Source organism: Carcharhinus amblyrhynchos, chromosome 35, assembly GCF_965287045.1.
Source record: "Carcharhinus amblyrhynchos chromosome 35, sCarAmb.v2.hapA, whole genome shotgun sequence".
Lineage (NCBI taxonomy): Eukaryota > Metazoa > Chordata > Chondrichthyes > Carcharhiniformes > Carcharhinidae > Carcharhinus > Carcharhinus amblyrhynchos.
Genome location: NC_137358.1, coordinates 12,139,665 through 12,158,281, shown reverse-complemented (window position 1 = coordinate 12,158,281; position 18,617 = coordinate 12,139,665). Strand labels below are relative to the sequence as shown.

At 50.0% G+C, this 18,617-nt stretch overlaps 1 protein-coding gene across 1 annotated transcript in view; it reads right to left on the bottom strand.

Annotated features, from left to right (window-relative positions):
- Positions 1–18,617, bottom strand: part of tmprss6 (transmembrane serine protease 6) — a 54,462-nt gene that overhangs the window by 20,633 nt on the left and 15,212 nt on the right. Inside the window, exons 3-9 of the mRNA XM_080217506.1 lie at positions 16,642–16,784; positions 15,054–15,121; positions 13,629–13,786; positions 8,913–8,954; positions 6,186–6,390; positions 4,563–4,699; positions 2,357–2,469 (exon numbers count right to left, since the gene is read on the bottom strand). Of these exons, the coding sequence (XP_080073632.1) occupies positions 2,357–2,469; positions 4,563–4,699; positions 6,186–6,390; positions 8,913–8,954; positions 13,629–13,786; positions 15,054–15,121; positions 16,642–16,784 (866 nt within the window). The remainder of the gene's footprint in view (positions 1–2,356; positions 2,470–4,562; positions 4,700–6,185; positions 6,391–8,912; positions 8,955–13,628; positions 13,787–15,053; positions 15,122–16,641; positions 16,785–18,617) is intronic.

The following is an 18,617-nucleotide window of genomic DNA, read 5'->3' as shown; positions in this document are numbered from 1 at the left end:
AGTCACCCAAGGCTGGAATTGAACCCGGGTCCATTTCGCTGTGAGGCAGCAATGCTAACCATCGTGCCCTCCACAAACTGGGTGCAGTAAGGGATGGACTGTGGCAGCTAAGATTCATAATGGCCTCCCGAACTGTGTCATTCTGGAGCCTTGTTCTATCCAACAACCACAAACCAACCCTCCCTAATTACAGGCCTTTGCTGGCTACACCCTCTCAAGCATAACAGATCCTTGCAATAAACATGTTTCCAGATGGGATCTTTCCAAAGGTTCAGAGAGCAATAACACCAGCTGCTGCGTTGCTGTAACCTCGCACCTTCCTCAGTGCTTCCACAGGGTGAAATTTGAAATAAATAAACCAAAACCCATTTCCAGTCTGTGTGACTGTCGATATTTTTAGTAAGTCAATCTCCTGATGCCACAAGTGAGAGTCTTTCCCCCTGTCGAATTAATAATAGTGTAATTTCGATGCAGACAGAGAAAACCTGCAGTTAATCAGCACCTCGCGTTTCTTAAATTTGCCCCAGAGGGGCTTTAAATTCAATGAAATATTTCTGAGGGCAGCCAATTTGAGCACAGTAAGATCCCACAAACAACAATTCTAAGTGGTGAATTTTTCCATTGCGTCCGCTATGATTCCCGTGGACCGTGCAAAGGTCTCTTGGCCTCAGGCGGGATTTTCTGGTTTCGGGAAGAGCGTAGCTGGAAAATCCCACCCTAGTTAATCTTTTCCAGCAACGCTGATTGAGGGATAAATGCGGTCCAGGACACTGGGGAGAAATATTACCCTGAAATCCCTTAGTACTTAGTGGGTGACACGGTGGCACAGTGGTTAGCACTGCTGTCTCACAGTGCCGGGGACCCGGGTTCGATTCCCGGCTTGGGTCACTGTCTGTGCGCAGTTTGCACGTTCTCTGCGTGGGTTCCCTCCACAGTCTAAAAGACGTGCTGGTTAGGGTGCATTGGCCGTGCTAAATTCTCCCTCAGTGTAACCGAACAGGCGTCAAGAGTGTGGCGGGATTTTCACAGTAACTTCATTGTGGTGTTAATGTAAACCTACTTGTGACTGATAAATAAACTTACTTAAAAGGCTTATGGAGAGGCGGCACAGTGGTTAACGCTGCTGCCTCACAGCGCTAGGGACCCGAGCTCAATTCCAGCCTCAGGTCACTGTCTGTGTGGAGTTTGCATGTCCTCCCCGTGTCTGCGTGGGTTTTCCCCAGGTGCTCCCACAGTTCAAAGATGTGCAGGTTAGGTTGATTGGCCATGCTAAATTGACCAAAGTGTCAGGGATCAGCAGGGTAAATATGCGCAGTTCCAGAGATAGGGCCCAGGTAGGATTGTGGTCAGTGCAGACTGGATGGGCTGAATGGCCTCCTTCTGTACTGTCGGGATGGTATGATTCTATTCTAGGTGTCTCCTCAAGAACTTCTCCACAGACAGGCGTCAGGAAACACAGATCTTTGTTCTGTCTACTCGCTCCACACGCCAAACATTGACTCCGCCCTCAGGGCGGGTTCACAACCAGCTCACCCCACAACCCCAGGTCACATGACCCAGTCCCTTAAAGGGGATTTGCCCCAACATACATAACAAGTACTGTGACACTCCTAACCTGCCCGCCATGGGAATCGTAGCGGGTGGGACATGGACCACGGAAATGTCTGTTGACCTCAGGTAGGATTTTCCGGTCTAGGGTCAAGAAAAAACAGGACTCGACAGGGTAGATGCAAGGAGGATGTTCCCAATGGTGGGGGGAGTCCAGAACCAGGGGGTCACAGTCTGAGGATTCAGGGGACACCGTTTAACACGGAGGTGAGGAGACATTTCTTCACCCAGAGAGTGGTGATCCTGTGGAATTCATTACCACAGGAAGTCGTTGATGCCAAAGCATTGAATGTATTCAAGAGCTGGCTGGATATAGCACTGGGGGCGAATGGGATCAAAGGTTATGGGGAGAAAGCAGGATTAGGCTATTGAGTTGGATGATCAGCCATGATTGTAATGAATGGTGGCGCAGGATCGAAGGGCCAAATGGCCTCCTCCTGCTCCTATCTTCTATGTTTCTATGTAAAGTCCCGCCCCTTACGTCCAACAGAGAGGGGTAGACAGGGTCTGGATTTGATGTCTCATCAGAAAGAGGGCAGGGCTGCACTCCCTCAGTGCCGCTGTGGGCTATCAGCCCTGCTGGAGTCTCTGGAGTGGGATCTGAACCCAGTAGATTTGAGAGAGAGCTACCCACTGACCATGGCTGGACCATGCTCTTAGCATCAAACCTGTCTAGGAGAGAGTGAAAAACAAAACCCAGTTTTAGAATGAAAAACAAAACCCATTCATTCCCACATTCTGTACTCACGGTAAAATGCCAGGTACATTCCGTGTTAGGGGGGTAGTAACTAGGGAAGAATGGAGTGCTTGCATTCCCTTGGATTTCCCATCCTCTCGTCAGTGTGATATTGGCGGAACAATCTGGAACAAAAGCGACAAGGATTGAAATTACACCTGGCCTGTCTGAATCGGGGTCAAGAGCAGAGATCCAGGGCCCCTCCACATTCCGATTCCCATCTGACACGGCCTTCCAGCTTATAGAATCCCTACAGTGCAGGAAGAGGCCACTCAGCCCATCGATTCTGCACCGACTACAATCCCCCTCAGGCCCTATCCCCATAATCCCATGTATGTACCCTGTTAATCCCCCTGACACTAAGGGGCAATTTAGCACCCACCTAACCTGCACTTCTTTGGACTGTGGGAGGAATCCGGAGCACCCGGAGGAAACCCACGCAGACATGGGGAGAATGTGCTGATTCTGCATAGATGCGGTGACTCGAGCCGGGAATCGAACCTGCGTCTCTGGAGTTGTGAAGCAGCAGTGCTAACCACTGTGCTACCATGATTTTCCATGGTGACCTTTTGCTTGTCTCTGCTACCCAACTCACACCAAATCCTGTTGACTCCTCACTCTTGGCTTAAAGTCCAACAATGCTTTGATTCTTTAATTGGTCTCCAAATCCCTTCAATCCCTTGGGTCCTCTCTGTCTCTGTGATCTCCTCCCGCCCAACAATCCTTCCAGACATATCTCAGCTCCTCCAATTCTGGTCTCTGATACATCACTGGTTCCCTCAGCCCCTCCACTGGTGGCCGTGCCAAGCTCTGGGATTCCCTCTTGGCCCCTCTCGATCCTATGGGATTCGCTGTCACAATTTATCTGATTTTTAAAAAAAATTCATTTGTAGGACATGGGTGCACTGAGGGAGAATTTAGCGTGGCCAATGCACCCTAACCAGCACGTCTCCCAGAGGAAACTCACACAGACGTGGGGAGAACGTGCAGACTCCACACAGACAGTGACCCAAGCCGGGAATCGAACCCGGGTCCCTGTGAGGCTGCAGTGCTAACCCACTGTGCCACCCTACTTGTGAAAAGTAAATAAACTGGTGGCCGTGCCTTGGGCTGTCTAATCTCCAAGCTCTGGAAGTCCCTCTCGACACCTCTGCGTTACACTCTCCTCATTACATTCCTTAAATTCTATCACTTTGAGCAGTCTTTCGGTCACCTGTCCCAATATCTCCTACATTTATCAATGTTTTAAAATTCATTCGTGGGACATGGCCGTCGCAGGCTAGGCCAGCATTTATTGCCCATTCCTAATTGCCCTTGAGAAGGTTTATAGAATCGTAGAACCCTACAATGCAGAAAGAGGCCCTTCAGCCCATCGAGTCTGCACCCAACACAATCCCACCCAGGCCCTATCCCCATATCCCTACATATTGTACCCACTAATCCCTCTAATTTACGCATCCCTAGACACTAAGGGGCAATTTCTTAGCATGACCAATCAACCTAATCTTTGGACTGTGGGAGGAAACCGGAGCACCCGGAGGAAACCCACGCAGACACGAGGAGAATGTGCAAACCCCACACAGACAGTAAGCCGAGCCAGGAATCGAACCCAGGACCCTGGAGCTGTGAAGCAGCAGTGCTAACCCACTGTGCTACCATGCCACCCCGAAGGTTATGGTGATCTGCCTTCTTGAATCGCTGATACAACTGAGTGGCTTGCTAGGCCATTTCAGAGGGCAGTTGGGGGTCAACCACTTTGCTTTGGCTCTGGAATCACATATAGGCGGGGTAAGGACGGCAGATTTCCTTCCCTCAAGGAACCAGATGGGTTTTTCCGACAATGGTTTCATGGTCATCAGTAGATTCTTAATCCCAGATTTTTTTTATTGAATTCAAATTCCACCATCTGCCGTGGTGGGATTCGAACCTGGGTCCCCAGAACATTAGCTGAGTTTCTGGATTAATAGTCCAGCGATAATACCACTAGGCCATTGCCTCCCCCGAAACTTCTGCCCCCTTTCCTTTCCTTCCCTATGAACGGTATGCTTTGTCTGCATAGCGTGCAAGAAACAATACTTTTCACTGGTTCCCAGACAATAATAAATCAGATCAAATCCCCTCACCCTCCACCCCGAGGGACTTCCAGCAGGGCTGAAGGATCGGAATTGGAATCGCTGACTGAGTCTGTCTGCGAGTGGACAAATACTGACTCACTTACCAGGCATCGCCATAGCCTGTGCGGAGAGCCTGAATGGGTCATAGTAACTGTACTGGCCTTGTTTCCAAATGACCGACATCACATTAGCGGATGAGAATATCTCCACTACAGGTTCTTTCCAGCTGCACTTGTAAACCCTGAACCAAGAGAGAGAATAGAGAATGAAACTGGGTAATCATTAGGACAAGAAGAAATAAAGTGTAACTGTTCCGCCTAGTATTAAAGTTTATTTTTAGTGTCACAGTAGGCTTACATTAACACTGCAATGAAGATATCGTGAAAATCCCCTAGTTGTCATACTCCAGCTCCTGTTCGGGTACACTGAGGGAGAATTTAGCATCTAACCAGCATGTCTTACAGACTGTGGAGGAAACCCACGCAGACATGGGGAGAACATGCAGACTCTGCACACACACAGTGACCCGAGCCAGGAGTCAAACCCAGATCCCTGGCGCTGTGAGGTAGCAGTGCTAACCTCTGTGACACCATGCCATCATTGTCGATTGCCAGAAAAATATTCCGGTTCACTAATGCCCCTTTAGGGAAGGAAATCTGCCATCCTTACCCGGTCTGGCCTACATGTGACTCCAGAGCCACAGCAACGTGGCTGACTCTCAACTGACCTTGGACAACTACACATCTACGAATCACATATTGTTGGAAGTGGGAGGAAATTGGAACACCCGGAGGAAACCCACGCAGACATGGGAAGAATGCGCAGACTCCGCACAGACAGTGACCCAAGCCGGGAATTGAACTCGGGTCCTTGGCACTGTGAGGCCATGATGTAGGGATGCCGGTGTTGGACTGGGGTAAACACAACAAGAAGTCTCACAACACCAGGTTAAAGTCCAACAGGTTTGTTTGGTAGCAAAAGCCACTAGCTTTTGGAGCGCTGCTCCTTCATCAGGTGAGTGGGAGTTCAGTTCACAAACAGGGCATATAGAGACACAAACTCAACGTACAAAATAATGGTTGGAATGCGAGTCTCGGCACCTAATCTATTTGACGTGACGATGGGCTGGAAAGTAAGTTGTGAGGAGGATACAAAGGGCGGGATTTAATAGCCTCCCTTGTCCCGAAACCCAGCCGAGGTCAACAGACTTTCCCATGGTACCCCCCACCCCCCCTGCCACCCCCCACCCCCTCTCCTATTCCTGTGGTGGGTGGGACGGTAAAATTCCGACCAAGGAGTTTTCTAAGGGACGTAAATAGTGTAACTTAGTTGGCAAAATCTTGACAGAGGGGAGCATAAAGTGGGAAAATGTGAAATTGTTGACTTTGGACTTTGGCAGTGTATTTATGGGTGGCACGGTGGTTAGCACTGCTGCCTCACAGCGACCTAGGGACCCGAGTTCGATTCTCGGCTTGGGTCACTCGGAGCCTGCACATTCTCCCCGTGTCTGCGTGGGTTTTCTCTGGGCGCTCCGGTTTCCTCCCACAGTCCCAAAGGCATGCTGGTGAGGTGCTGAAGTTCTCCCACGGTGTACCCGAACAGGCGCCAGAGCAGCGGCAGCTCGGGGATTTTTCACAGTAACTTCATTGCAGTGTTAATGTGAGCCCAGTTGCGGTTTTCGTTCCCCGTGACGGCTAGAAGGTAAATGTAAAAGCTGAAGGACTCACGATGTTAGCAGTGTGTAACCAGTGGGTGCAACATCGTTGTAGATGGCAATCCAGTCGCTACAGCCAATGAGTAACCACTCCACGCGGAGCCTGATTAATAGGCCACTGGGGCCCTGGATGTGCCAGAAGCAACTCCTGGAGTCCGATTCTGGCCCAGTCAGTACAGTGTTTTTGTCCGAGTGGATGTAGCTATAACTGTGGCAATCTGCAGGAAACAAAGCAGGGAGGAACCGTGAGTCTCGGGTAGCATATCAACCCCTTGATTTTTTTTTGTTCCATTCATTCGTGGGACATGGGCTGGCATTTATTGCCCATCCCTAGTTGCCCTTGGAGGGCAGTTGCGAGTCAACCACATCGCTGTGGCTCTGGAGTCACATGTAGGCCAGACCGGGTAAGGATGGCAGATTTCCTTCCCCAAAGGACGTTAGTGAACCAGATGGGTTTTTCCAACAAGCGGCAACGGCCATTTGTAGATTCTTAATTCCAAATCATCATATAATCCCTGTAGTGCAGAAGGAGGCCATTTGGCCCATCAATCTTGTACCGAGAACAATCCCACCCAGGCCCTATCATCGTAATCTCACTTATTTACCCCACTAATACTCACAACACTAAGGGACAATTTATCATGGTCAATCGACCTAACCTTACGATGTCCCAACAACCTTGGACTGTTGGAAGAAACTGGAGCACCTGGAGAAAACCCAGGCAGACACGGGGAGAATGTGCAGTCTCCACACAGACAGTGACCCAAGGCTGGAATCGAACCCGGGTTCCTGGTGCTGTGAGGCAGAAGTGCTGATACCGTGTTGCCCATAGCTTCCAGTAGGTTCAGAAAACTGAGGGAGTACCTAGGCCTGAGGCCTGTTTCGGGCCTGATCTCTCCCGTGATTCCCCAGTACAAAGGCGTTTACGCCCACCTGTCTGAGGGATTTAGTTACTTGACGTAAATCTACATCCTTCTCAAGGGCGATCAGGGATGAGCATGAAGAACAATAATAAAAAGTGCAGAGTAGGCTTTGACACAACTGGTCAGCTTTTTGATGCTAGGATTTAAAGGCCTGGATAGCGTGGATACGGGGAAGATGCATCCATTAGTGGGAGAAACTAGAGTCCGAGGGCACAGCCTCAGAGTAAAGGGACGACCGAGATGACGAGGAATTTCTTCAGCCAGAGAGAGATGAATCTGTGGAATCCATTGCCACAGAGGAGGCCGGGTCATTGAGTATATTTAAGACAGAGATAGATTTGCTTGGTAAGGGGATCAAAAGTCGGGGAAAAGATGAGAGAATGGGGTTGAGAAACCTGTCAGGAATGATCGAATGATGGAGCAGACTCGATGGGCCTCTGTTCTGCACTGTGAGATTCTATGATTCTAATTAGGCCATTCAGTCCGTCTAGAATGCTTTCCTGTGCAATAAGATCACAGTTGGTCTGGTCGTGGCCTCAACTCTGCCTATCGCCGATGTACCAACCACAGCATCCAATGTCACCGAGGTCAGATAGCCTTTTTTGGTGATTTTGACCGCGGGGTAAACTCTCGGACGGTCGCTGGGATACCTCCCCATGCTCCTCTGCTAAACGACACCCTGGGGCATTTTCTTTACATCCTCCATAGAGAGAGAGGGGGGACAGGGTCCCGGGTTAACATCTCATCTGACAGTCAGCACCTCCAACAGGGTGGCACTCCCTCAGTGCTGCACCGGAGTCGGGCTTTTTGTGCCCCTGGAGTGGTACTCAAATCAGGCGGCATGGGGGGCACAGTGGTTGGCACTGCTGCCTCACAGTGTCAGGGACCCGTGTTCAATTCCAGCCTTGGGTGACTGTCTGTGTGGAGTTTGCATGTTCTCCTCGTGTCTGCATGGGTTTCCTCTGGTTCCTCAGATTTCTTCCCACAGTCCGAAAGACATGTAGTTTGTGTGGATTGAAAATGCTAAATTACCCCTTAGTGTCCAAAGATGTGTAGATTAGATGGATTGGCCATGCTAAATTGCCCCTTAGTGTCCAAAGATGTGTAGGTTAGGTGGATTGGCCATGCTAAATTGCTCCTTAGTGTCCAAAGATGTGCAGGTTAGGTGGATTGGCCATGCTAAATTGCCCCTCGGTGTCCAAAGATGTGCAGGTTAGATGGATTGGCCATGCTAAATTGCCCCTTAGTGTCCAAAGATGTGCAGTTAGGTGGATTGGCCACGCTAAATTGCCCCTTAGTATCCAAAGATGTGCAGTTAGGTGGATTGGCCATGCTAAATTGCCCCTTAGTGTCCAAAGATGTGCAGTTAGGTGGATTGGCCATGCTAAATTGCCCCTTAGTGTCCAAAGATATATAGTTTAGGTGGATTACCAATAGTGAATTTGCAGGGTCACAGGAATATTTGGCTGGGCCTGGGTTTCGATTCTGTTAGGGGGGATTAGTGGGGTAAATACATGGTCTGTGTAAGAGAGTCAGTGCTGACTCGATGGGCCAAATGGCCTGCCTCTACACTGGAGGGATTCAATGATTCTGTGAATCCTCAGGCTTCAAGGTTCAAAAGACGGGGGCCCAGCCTGCGGTGCCAAGGCCAATGTGCCACTGAGGAAGTTGAATAGTCATCCAGGATCGAGCAAGATGGCTGCGGTTGGCGAGGCAACGGGACCCATTGCTCATCTGGGCAAAAAGAACTTTCCAGAAATTAAATGACGGCATTGCAGCTTTCAAACTGACCCAACAGGGACCCGCCACTCTGTTACCTGTCGCTGCTGTCAAGATTTTCAAATCTCTGGGCGACAACTCTGGAAAATAAAGAGAGGAAACTCATTGAAATCCGTGCTATTTAGTCTTTTAAAAATATATTTTCATTCAAGCTTATAAATTTTTAGAAATAACACCACGCAGCTTCAAAACTAGTACAACACAGCTTGGTCGTTTTGTCATATGGGTGACACGGGGGTAGAGTGGTTAACACTGCTCCCTCACAGCATTAGGGAGCTGAGTTTGATTAAGGGGTAATTTAGCATGGCCAATCCACCTAACCTGCACATCTTTGGAGTGTGAGGAAACTGGAGCACCCGGAGGAAACCCACGTGGACACGGGAAGAACGTGCAAACTCCACACAGACAGTGACCCGAGCCGGGAATCGAACCCGGGTCTCTGGTGCCATGACGCAGCAGTGCTAACCACTGCGCCACCGTGCTGCCATTAAAGGGGTGTGGTGATGAGCGGGGGCAGTATGAGGGGTTCTGTGGGGTGATAACGAGTGGCATAGGCAGCACGGTAGCACAGTGGGTTAGCACTGCTGCTTCACAGCTCCAGGGTCCAGGGTTCGATTCCCGGCTCGGGTCACTGTCTGTGTGGAGTTTGCACATTCTCCTCGTGTCTGCGTGGGTTTCCTCCGGGTGCTCCGGTTTCCTCCCACAGTCCAAAGATGTGCGGGTTGGGTTGATTGGCCGTGCTAAGAAATTCCCCCTTAGTGTCTAGGGATGTGTAGGTTAGCGGGATTAGTGGGTGTAATATGTAGGGATATGGGGGTAGGGACTGGGTGGGATTGTGTTCAGTGCAGACTCGATGGGCCGAAAGGCCTCTATGATACAAGTGGCCATGGGGGCAGGTGTAGGAGAATAGGATGACACGCTGGTCTGAAGAGCTATAGAGGGGTGGGTAGAGGGGCACTGGCTGTGATGTCAATTCTTCAGGACTGTGAGGGGCATGAGATGGCAGGGACTGGGGATGGATGGATCATGAAGAGCCTGTGGGGCTTGTGGAGGGGTGCGGGGATGAGGACTGTTTATCATTTTGTTCTGTTTTTAAAAGTAACTTCAGCAAGTACCGGGGCACGGGGACAGACCTCCTGCCCAGCCTGCCCCCACACCCGGCAGCCTCTACACTCATTCCAGGGGTGGCAGTCCCGTCTGCGAAACCCAGCCCCACCCCACACCCCCCAGAATAAAAATCCCACCTTCCCGGCTCTCCTGGGTTGGGTTTGTGAGCCTGGGAAGTATCCAATTGCTGGATTACAGTTTTAAGAGTTACAAAGACATTGTAGGTTGAGTCAAGAAACACAGCAAGTTACCTGAGCGACAGAGTGTGCTAGAGGGAGATGGACGGTCTTATCTAGGAGTGGCACAGTGGTTAGCACTGCTGCCTCACAGCGCCGGGGACCCGGGTTCGATTCCTGGCTTGGGTCGCTGTCTGTGCGGAGTCGGCACATTCTCCCCATGTCTGCGTGGGTTTCCTCTGGGTGCTCCGGTTTCCTCCCACAGTGCGGGAGACGCGCTGGTTAGGGTGCATTGGCCGTGCTAAATCCTCCCTCAGTGTGCCTGAACACTGTGTGGCAACTAGGGGATTTTCACAGCAACTTAACTTGTAACGATAATAAATAAGCTTCAATGGAAAAACCTCCTGCACACATTTCTATGTTTATTTGTCTGAGTTGGTAAAGAAAAAGAACATTTTTCCCCTCACAAAAGCCAAAGTGGTCAGTGGTGCATCAACTTTAAGAAGAGCTGGATAGGTAACTGATTAAAATTTGGATCCACAGTGAGGGTTAAGTGTTTACAGAGCTTGTTGTGAGCTGGGTGGAATGCACTGGGACAATGGCAGGGTGATGTCAACAGAAGGGCACTAACTGCTCTGGGGTCGGTAATGTTTACTGTCAGGTTAGAGAGAGAGACGTTGTAAAGTTCGACTTGGTCTGCCACTGGGACGTTTGTGAATAAAAGTGGCAACATCTTCCTGACAGGCCTAGATGGGCCGGTGGAGTGGCCAATCAGTGACAGGTCGGGGGGCGGGGAGAGGAACAGCTACACACTTGGTATTGCAATTGGGGCGAGCAGGGGGAGGTTGGGCGCTGCAACTCTGCAGTGAGATTGGTCGGGGGGGGAGGGGTAATGGGGGCAAATCAGTCCAGGCAGGGAAGGGGTGGACACGGACGTCCAACAGTTGGGGCTGAGAGGTGGGGGGGGTTGTGGTCACCGAGGTTGATTCGTCTGGCTGTAGGGTGGGCGGGGGTGGTGGTGTTGGTCATGGTAGACCATGGGTACACATGGTACTCTGGAGGGGCGGTGAGGGAGGGGTGGGTGCCTGCTTTAGGCCATGGAGGCTGACTGAGAGCAGCAGAGCATGAGTTACAGGCCTCTCTGCTCTCAGAACAGAGACATGCGCATGTGCAATGGTGCCCTCTGTTGCTCTCAGCTGGCATTCTGGAAATTTAAGCCCTGTTTCCCTCCCCCCACCCCCACCTCTCTGCTACAGGTGAGAAATGGGGTTTTTGAGGTTTGGTTTCTCACTCTGAATGCATAAGATCACAGATTTGGATTTGCCCAAACAAAAATGGATCACAAACTGTCCGTTTTCACACTTGTCCTGGATTTAGCGCTTTCTTTGTTAGATCGCCCCCTATTAAAGACCAGGGAGGTAATGTTGGAACTATATGGAAGATTGGTTAGGCCACAGCTGAAGTATTGTGTGCAGTTCTGGAATCCACATTATAGGAGAGATGTGATAGCACTAGAAAGGGTGCAGAGGAGATTTACTGGGATGTTGCCTGAGCTGGAGGGACTGAGGGGGCATGAGGGGGAGACATGATTGAGGTGTACAAAATTATGAGAGTCATAAATAGAGTCAACAGGAATAAATTTTTCCCCTTGATGGGACCAATGACCAGGGAGCATAGTTACTGGAAAATGGGGTTCGAATATTTATCTTTCGCCAGCATAGATGCAATGGGCTGAAGGGCCTTTTTCGCTGCTGTAGACCTCTGTGACTCTAATCAATGGAACATTATAAGTGGTCAGTGGGCATCACAGATTTAATGAGGCAAATTCCTTTTCCCTCATTGCGTTTCTGCATGCTTTTACCAGTCACTCTTGTAGCTACTACTTGGGCTGGCAAAGCTCCAGAGGCAGAGGGCTCATTTATCTATCTCCTGAGGAGGAACGGGGAGATCAAGATGGAGATTGAAGAATAAGAGAAGGTGCAAAGGGTAACGTGAGCATATAACCAAGAATGAAACATGGGAACACATACCCAACGACAGTGAAGGAATGGCCAACATATTTCCAAGTTGGGATGATGAGTGGCTTGGGAGGGGTGGGGGGGGAACCTCCAGGTGGTGGTGTTTCCATGTATCTGCTGCCCTCGTCCTTCTAGATGGTAGGGCTCATGGATTTGGAAGGTGGGTTGCTGCAGAGCATCTTGTGAATGATACACATGACTGGTGGAGGGAGAGGATGGGGTGCCAATCATGCGGGCTACTGGTGTCGAGCTTCATGGAGCTGCATCCATCCAGGCAAGTGGAGACTTGATCTGCATCTTAAGTCAGATAACCTTCCTTGACTTCATGGCCTTGAAGTGAATGTACTATTGCCAAGTTTGTTGATGACACATGATAGGAGGGAAGGCGAGCAGTGAGAAAGATACAAAGGGAGGAATTCCCCCATCCCTCCAACCACAGGAATCGTAGCCAGCGGGACACGGACCATTCAAAGATCCGTTGACCTAGGTTGGGATTTTCTGGCCTTGGGGTGAGCGTGGCTGGAAAATCGCTCCCAAAGAGTCTACAGAGGGATATGGACAAGTTAGGTGCAAAGACTTGGCCGTTGGAATGTAATGTAGGAAAATGTGAAGTGATACAGGAAGAATAAAGGAGTTAAATATTATTTAAATGGAGAAAGACTGCAGAAAGTGCAGCACGGAGGGATCTGGGCGCCCTTGTGCATGAATCTCATAAAGCTAGCATACAAATTCAGCTGGTAATTGGGAAGGCAAGTGGAATGTTGGTCTTTATTTGAAAGGAGATGGAGTATAAAAATAGGGAAGTCTTGCTAAAACTTTACACGGCACTATTTGGACCTTGAGTTTTGATCCCCATTTCTAAGGAAAGAGGCAGTCCTGAGAAAGTTCACCAGGTCGATCCCGGGTATGGAGGGGATTTTCTGGTGAGGAGAGGTTGAGTAGTTTGGGCCTGTGTTCATTGGAATTTAGAAGAATGAGAGGGGACCTTATTGAGACATATTGGAATCTCAGGCGGCTTGACAGGGTAGAGAGGTTGTTTTCCCTTTGTGGGACAGTCTAGGAGCAGAGGGCATAATCTCAGAGTGAGGGTGTCACCCATTTAAGACAGAGATGAGGAGGAATATCTTCCCTCAGAGGGTGGTGAATCTGTGGAATTCTTTACCACAGAGGCCTGTAGAGGCTGCGTCGTCGAGTATGGTCCAAGGGTTGAGATAGAGAGATTTTTAATCGGTAAGGGAAATCGAGGGTTACGGGGGAAAAGGCGGGATAAGTGGATTATCAAATCAGATCAGTGATGATCTCTTTGAATGGTGGAGCTGACTCGATGGGCCGAATGGCCTACTTCTGCTTTTCAGGTCTGAATAATTAATATTCTTCCACCGTTTAACACTCCCTTGCCCCACAGGACGACAACTGGAACCACATTTTGAGACAGTAGTGTGGAAATACTGACTGGTTATGGAGGTTCCTGATGACTGGATCTGATGATCAGTTGACTCAGCCAGAAAATGTTTGTTCAGGGTTGACTTCACCAAATCCGTGGTCAGGTTTTTCCGCTGCTTTTCTGTTACTCGAAAATCTATCCAGAAATAGGACAACAGACTGCCTTCACTGTTGGAACAGAAGTTCATTTAACAGGAGGTTAGCTATCAGGGCAACGTTAAACAGTAAATATCCGGATTTATCACAGCTTGGAATGGCTCCTGCTCTGTCCCAGCCCACAAGAAACTGCAAAGGGTTGTGAATGTAGCCCAATCCATCATGCAAACCAACCTCCCATCCACGGGTTCTGTCTACACTTCCCACTGCCTTGGAAAAGCAGCCAGCATAATCAAGGACCCCACGCACCCCAGACATACTCTCTTCTACATTCTTCCATCAGGAAAAAGATATAAAAGTCGGAGATTCCATCCAAACCAACTCAAGAACAGCTTCTTCCCTGTTGCCATCAGATGTTTGAAAGGACTTACCTTATATTAAGTTCAGTAAGAAGTCTCACAACGCCAGGTTAAAATCCAACAGGTTTATTCGGAATCACGAGCTTTTGGAGCGCTGCTCCTTCATTAGGCGAGTGGTCCACTCGTCCGATGGTTTATTTTCGCATCACGTTTGCTCCTTTTGCGAATCACTTTCAATCTGTGTCCCTCTCGTTTTCGATCCTTTTACAAGTGGGAACCCTCTCTACTCAGTCCAGCTCCCTCGTGATTCTGAGCATTTCTCTCAAATCTCCTTCTTTGTGGGAGGAAACCGGAGCACCCGGAGGAAACCCACACAGACACGGGGAAAATGTGCAGACTTCACACAGACAGTGACCCAAGGCCGGAGTTAAACCCGGGTCCCTGGCACTGTGAGGCAGCAGTGCTAACCACTGGGCCACCCCAATGTGTCTTCATAACTGAAGTTCCTCATCCCTGGAACCATTCTTGTAAACTTCTTCTGCATTCTCTCCAAAGCGGTCACATCCTGCCTACGTGTGTCGTCCAGAACTGTGCACAATATTCCAGCTGAGGTCTAACTAGGGGCACAGTGGGTTAGCACTGCTGCCTCACAGCGCCAGGGACACAGGTTCAATTCCCAGCTTGGGTCACTGTCTGTTCGGCATCTCCCCGTATCTCTGTGTGGGTTTCCTCCGGGTGCTCTGGTTTCCCCCACAGTCCGAAAGATGTGCGGGTTAGGTGCGTTGGCCGTGCTAAATTCTCTCTCAGTGTACCCGAACAGGCGCCGGAGTCTGGGGGACTTTCACAGTAACTTCATTGCAGTGTTAATGTCAGCCTACTTGTGACACTAATAAATAAACTTTAAACTTTAAATTTAGTGTCTTGTCTGTTTATTTGGATGGAGGATAAAAAGAAAAGTAAGAAACTAATTGTTTTCTTACCCAAAGGTGAAGACCTCCGATTTATTGTAATACGATTTGATGCCTGAAGATGTGAAAGCTTCTTTGACCTAAAGGAGAAATAGTTCCACAAATTTAGCAATCACTTTTCATAGAATAGGAATCATAGAAACTACTAGACTTTTAATTCCACATTTAAAAAAAAATTGAATTCAAATTTCATCATCTGCAGTGGTGGGATTTGAACCTGGGTTCACAGAGCATTACGCTAGGTGCCTGGATTACAAATCCCCTTAATTGCACTAAGGGGCAATTTAGCACCGCCAATCAACCTAACCCGCACATCTTTGGAGGAGACCAGAGCACCCGGTGGAAACCCACTCAGACATAAGAACATAAAAAATAGGAGCAGGAGTAGGCCATCTAGCCCTTCGAGCCTGCCCCGCCATTCAATAAGATCATGGCTGATCTGAAGTGGATCAGTTCCACATTCCCGCTTTCTCCCCATAACCCTTAATTCCCTTGTCTATCAGAAACCTATCTACCCGTGACTTAAATATATTTAGCGAGGTAGCCTCCACCACTTCAATGGGCAGAGAATTCCAGAGATTCACCACCCTTTGAGTGAAGAAGTTCCTCCTCAACTCCGTTCTAAACTGTCCCCCCTTTATCTTGAGGCTGTGCCCCCTAGTCCTGCTGTCCTTTCTGAGCGGGAGGAATCTCTCTACCTCTCTGTACCTCAGACATGGGGAGAATGCGCAAACTCCACACAGACAGTCACTCAAGCTGGGAATCGAACCCGGGTCCCTGATTACAATACTACAAGGCCACCCTCTCCCCTCAGTTACCCAGACGACGTGCCTTATTTTAATGTTGTTAACTCCCGGGAGATCAACAAGGCTAAACTCAGATCAACGTCGGGGGTAGAGTTCTCTGCCACGCTCGCCCTTAAACCAGGGAATCCCGCCTGATGGACCTTTACATGGTCTACCCCCCCACCCTGCCCACTACAGGGTTGCCGTGGGACAGGAGAAGCCCCCCCTCCCGAGGTGTATTAGATCCACAGCCATTTTCCCGATACGTAGTCTTTGCATGTTCTGCTAACCACATCAGCCCTGATGTTACCAGCCTGGCTGCCCCAGGGTGAGGCTCCCAGAACGGCATCTCCCGTTTACCTCGGGCGCGAGACCTTCCGAGGCACGCCGTTAAAAATCAAGGCCACCGCCTCTCCGCCAATCCCATTCAGCTGACTTTGGCAGGGCAGCGAGCATTTCCCTTTACAGGACCGTAGGGTCCCGACAGTGCAGAAGGAGGCCACTCAGCCCATCGAGTCTGCACCCGCCACAATCCCACCCGGACCCTATCCCCGTAAACCCCACACACTCACACCGCCAATCCCCTGGCCCTCAGGGGCAATCTGGCACGGCCAGTCAACCTAACCGGAGCACCCGGAGAAAACCCACTCAGACACGGGGAGAATGTGCAAACTCCACACAGACGGTGACCCGAGCCGGGGATTGAACCCGGGTCCCTGTGAGGCAGCGGTGCTGACCCCTGTGCCACCGTGCTCAGTTACGCCCAGCAATTTTAAAACAATCAAAGGAAGCCGATTTCATTTCGGAAATCTCACCTTTGCGCCGATTTCCTCCATCCCGGATTCAAACTCCTCTGAAGCTTTGTCCCCGTAATCGCTGCTGAAGGCTTTATTCACTAACCGCAGGCTGCCCACAAAACTCATCTGCAATTTCGGCTCATCGATTTTCGGCTTTTCGACTGAGGGCAACATTAAAGGGAAAGCTTTTCAGAGAACGGAGGAACCCCGCCAGTGCAGACGGAGGCTGTTCGGCCCATTGAGTCTGTACTCGCTCTCCGTCAGAACATCTTACCCAGGTCCCCTCAGGGTGACGAAGCAGGCTCGGGGAGCTGAGACCCAGCCTCCTAATTCCCATGCCCGTGAGAGAAATCCAGAGCAGCGCCTCAACTTCCAACTCACCCGCGTGACAAAACGTTGACTCACCCCGTCTTCCCCACATTTCACAGAATCGGAGAATCCCGACAGTGCAGAAGGGGTCCGTTCGGCCCATCGAATCTGGACCCACCGCAGTCCCACCCAGGCCCGTTTCCCGTAACCCCACATATTTACCCTGCTAATCCCCCCTGACACTAAGGCCAATCCACCTAACCCGCACATCTCTGGAGGAACCTGACTGTGTATTTTTGGCAGCACAGTGGCGCGGCGGTTAGCACTGCTGCCTCACAGCTCCAGGGACCTGGGTTCGATTCCCGGCTCGGGTCAGTGTCTGCGTGGAGTTTGCAGATTCTCCCCGTGTCTGCGTGGGTTTCCTCTGGTTTCCTCCCACAGTTTATAGATGTGCGGGTTAGGTTTATTGGCCATTTTAAATTACCCCTTAGTGTCCTGGGGTGTGTATGTTAGAGGGATTAGCAGGATAAATAGTTGCGGGTATAGGGCCTGGGTGGGATTGTTGTTTGTGTAGAATCAATGGACTGAATGGCCTCCTTCAGCACTGTAGGATTCTATGATTTCTACGATCATAACCCCAGGATGGCCATGACTTTTGAACACGACTACGGGGCCAGTTTGTAGGATTCTTTGATCCACAGTTACCAACTCAGATTAAGGCATCCCTGGAGATTTTATTACCTAGGCCTCTGTTTCCAATAGCCCCCTACCCAGGCAAAGAATCCCTCCTCTGATATTTTGATAAGCAAACGTGTTCAAAGGAAATGAAAAGGTAACATGCACAATTTTTAAAAACATATAAACATGAGGAAGAAGGTTTTTACACAGAGGGTGCTGGGTGTCTGGAATTCACTGTCCGAGTTGGTGGTGGAGACAGAGACCCTAAACTCTTTTGAAAAAGTACCTGGATCTGCACCGTGAGTGCTATAAGCTATGGGGGTATGGGCCAGGGGGCAGGAGGTTGGGATTAGAACGTGTCCTTGGGTTGTCATGACAAAATAAAGTTTATTTATTTATTAGTCACAAGTAGGCTTACATTAACACTGCAATGAAGTTACTGTGAAAATCCCCTAGTTGCCACATTCCGGCACCTGTTTGGGTACACGGAGGGAGAATTTAGCATGGCCAACGCACCCTAACCAGCACAGTCTTCCGGACTGTGCGAGTAAACCAGAGGAAACCCACGCAGACACGGGGAGAATGTGCAAACGCCACACAGACAGTGACCCAAGCTGGGAATCGAACCTGGGTTCCTGGTGCTGTGAGGCAGCAGTGCTAACCACCGTGCCACAAGATGGGCTGAATGGCCAGCTTCCGCGTTGTAACTTTTCTATGGTTCTGTAGTTCACTATGATATCTTTCTCTCCCTCTCGCTTGTTGCCTGGCAGCAGTGAGTTGGAAGGTAACCTTTCACCCGTGGAAACTTGGCACGGGCAACACGGCGGCACAGTGGTTAGCACTGCTGCCTCACAGCGCCCAGGGACCCGGGTTCGATTCCCGGTTCGGATCACTGTCTTGTGGAGTTTGCACATTCTCCCCGTGTCTGCGTGGGTTTCCTTCTGGTGCTCCGGTTTCCTCCCACAGTCTGAAAGCTGTGCCGGTTAGGTGGTAAATTCTCCCTCCGT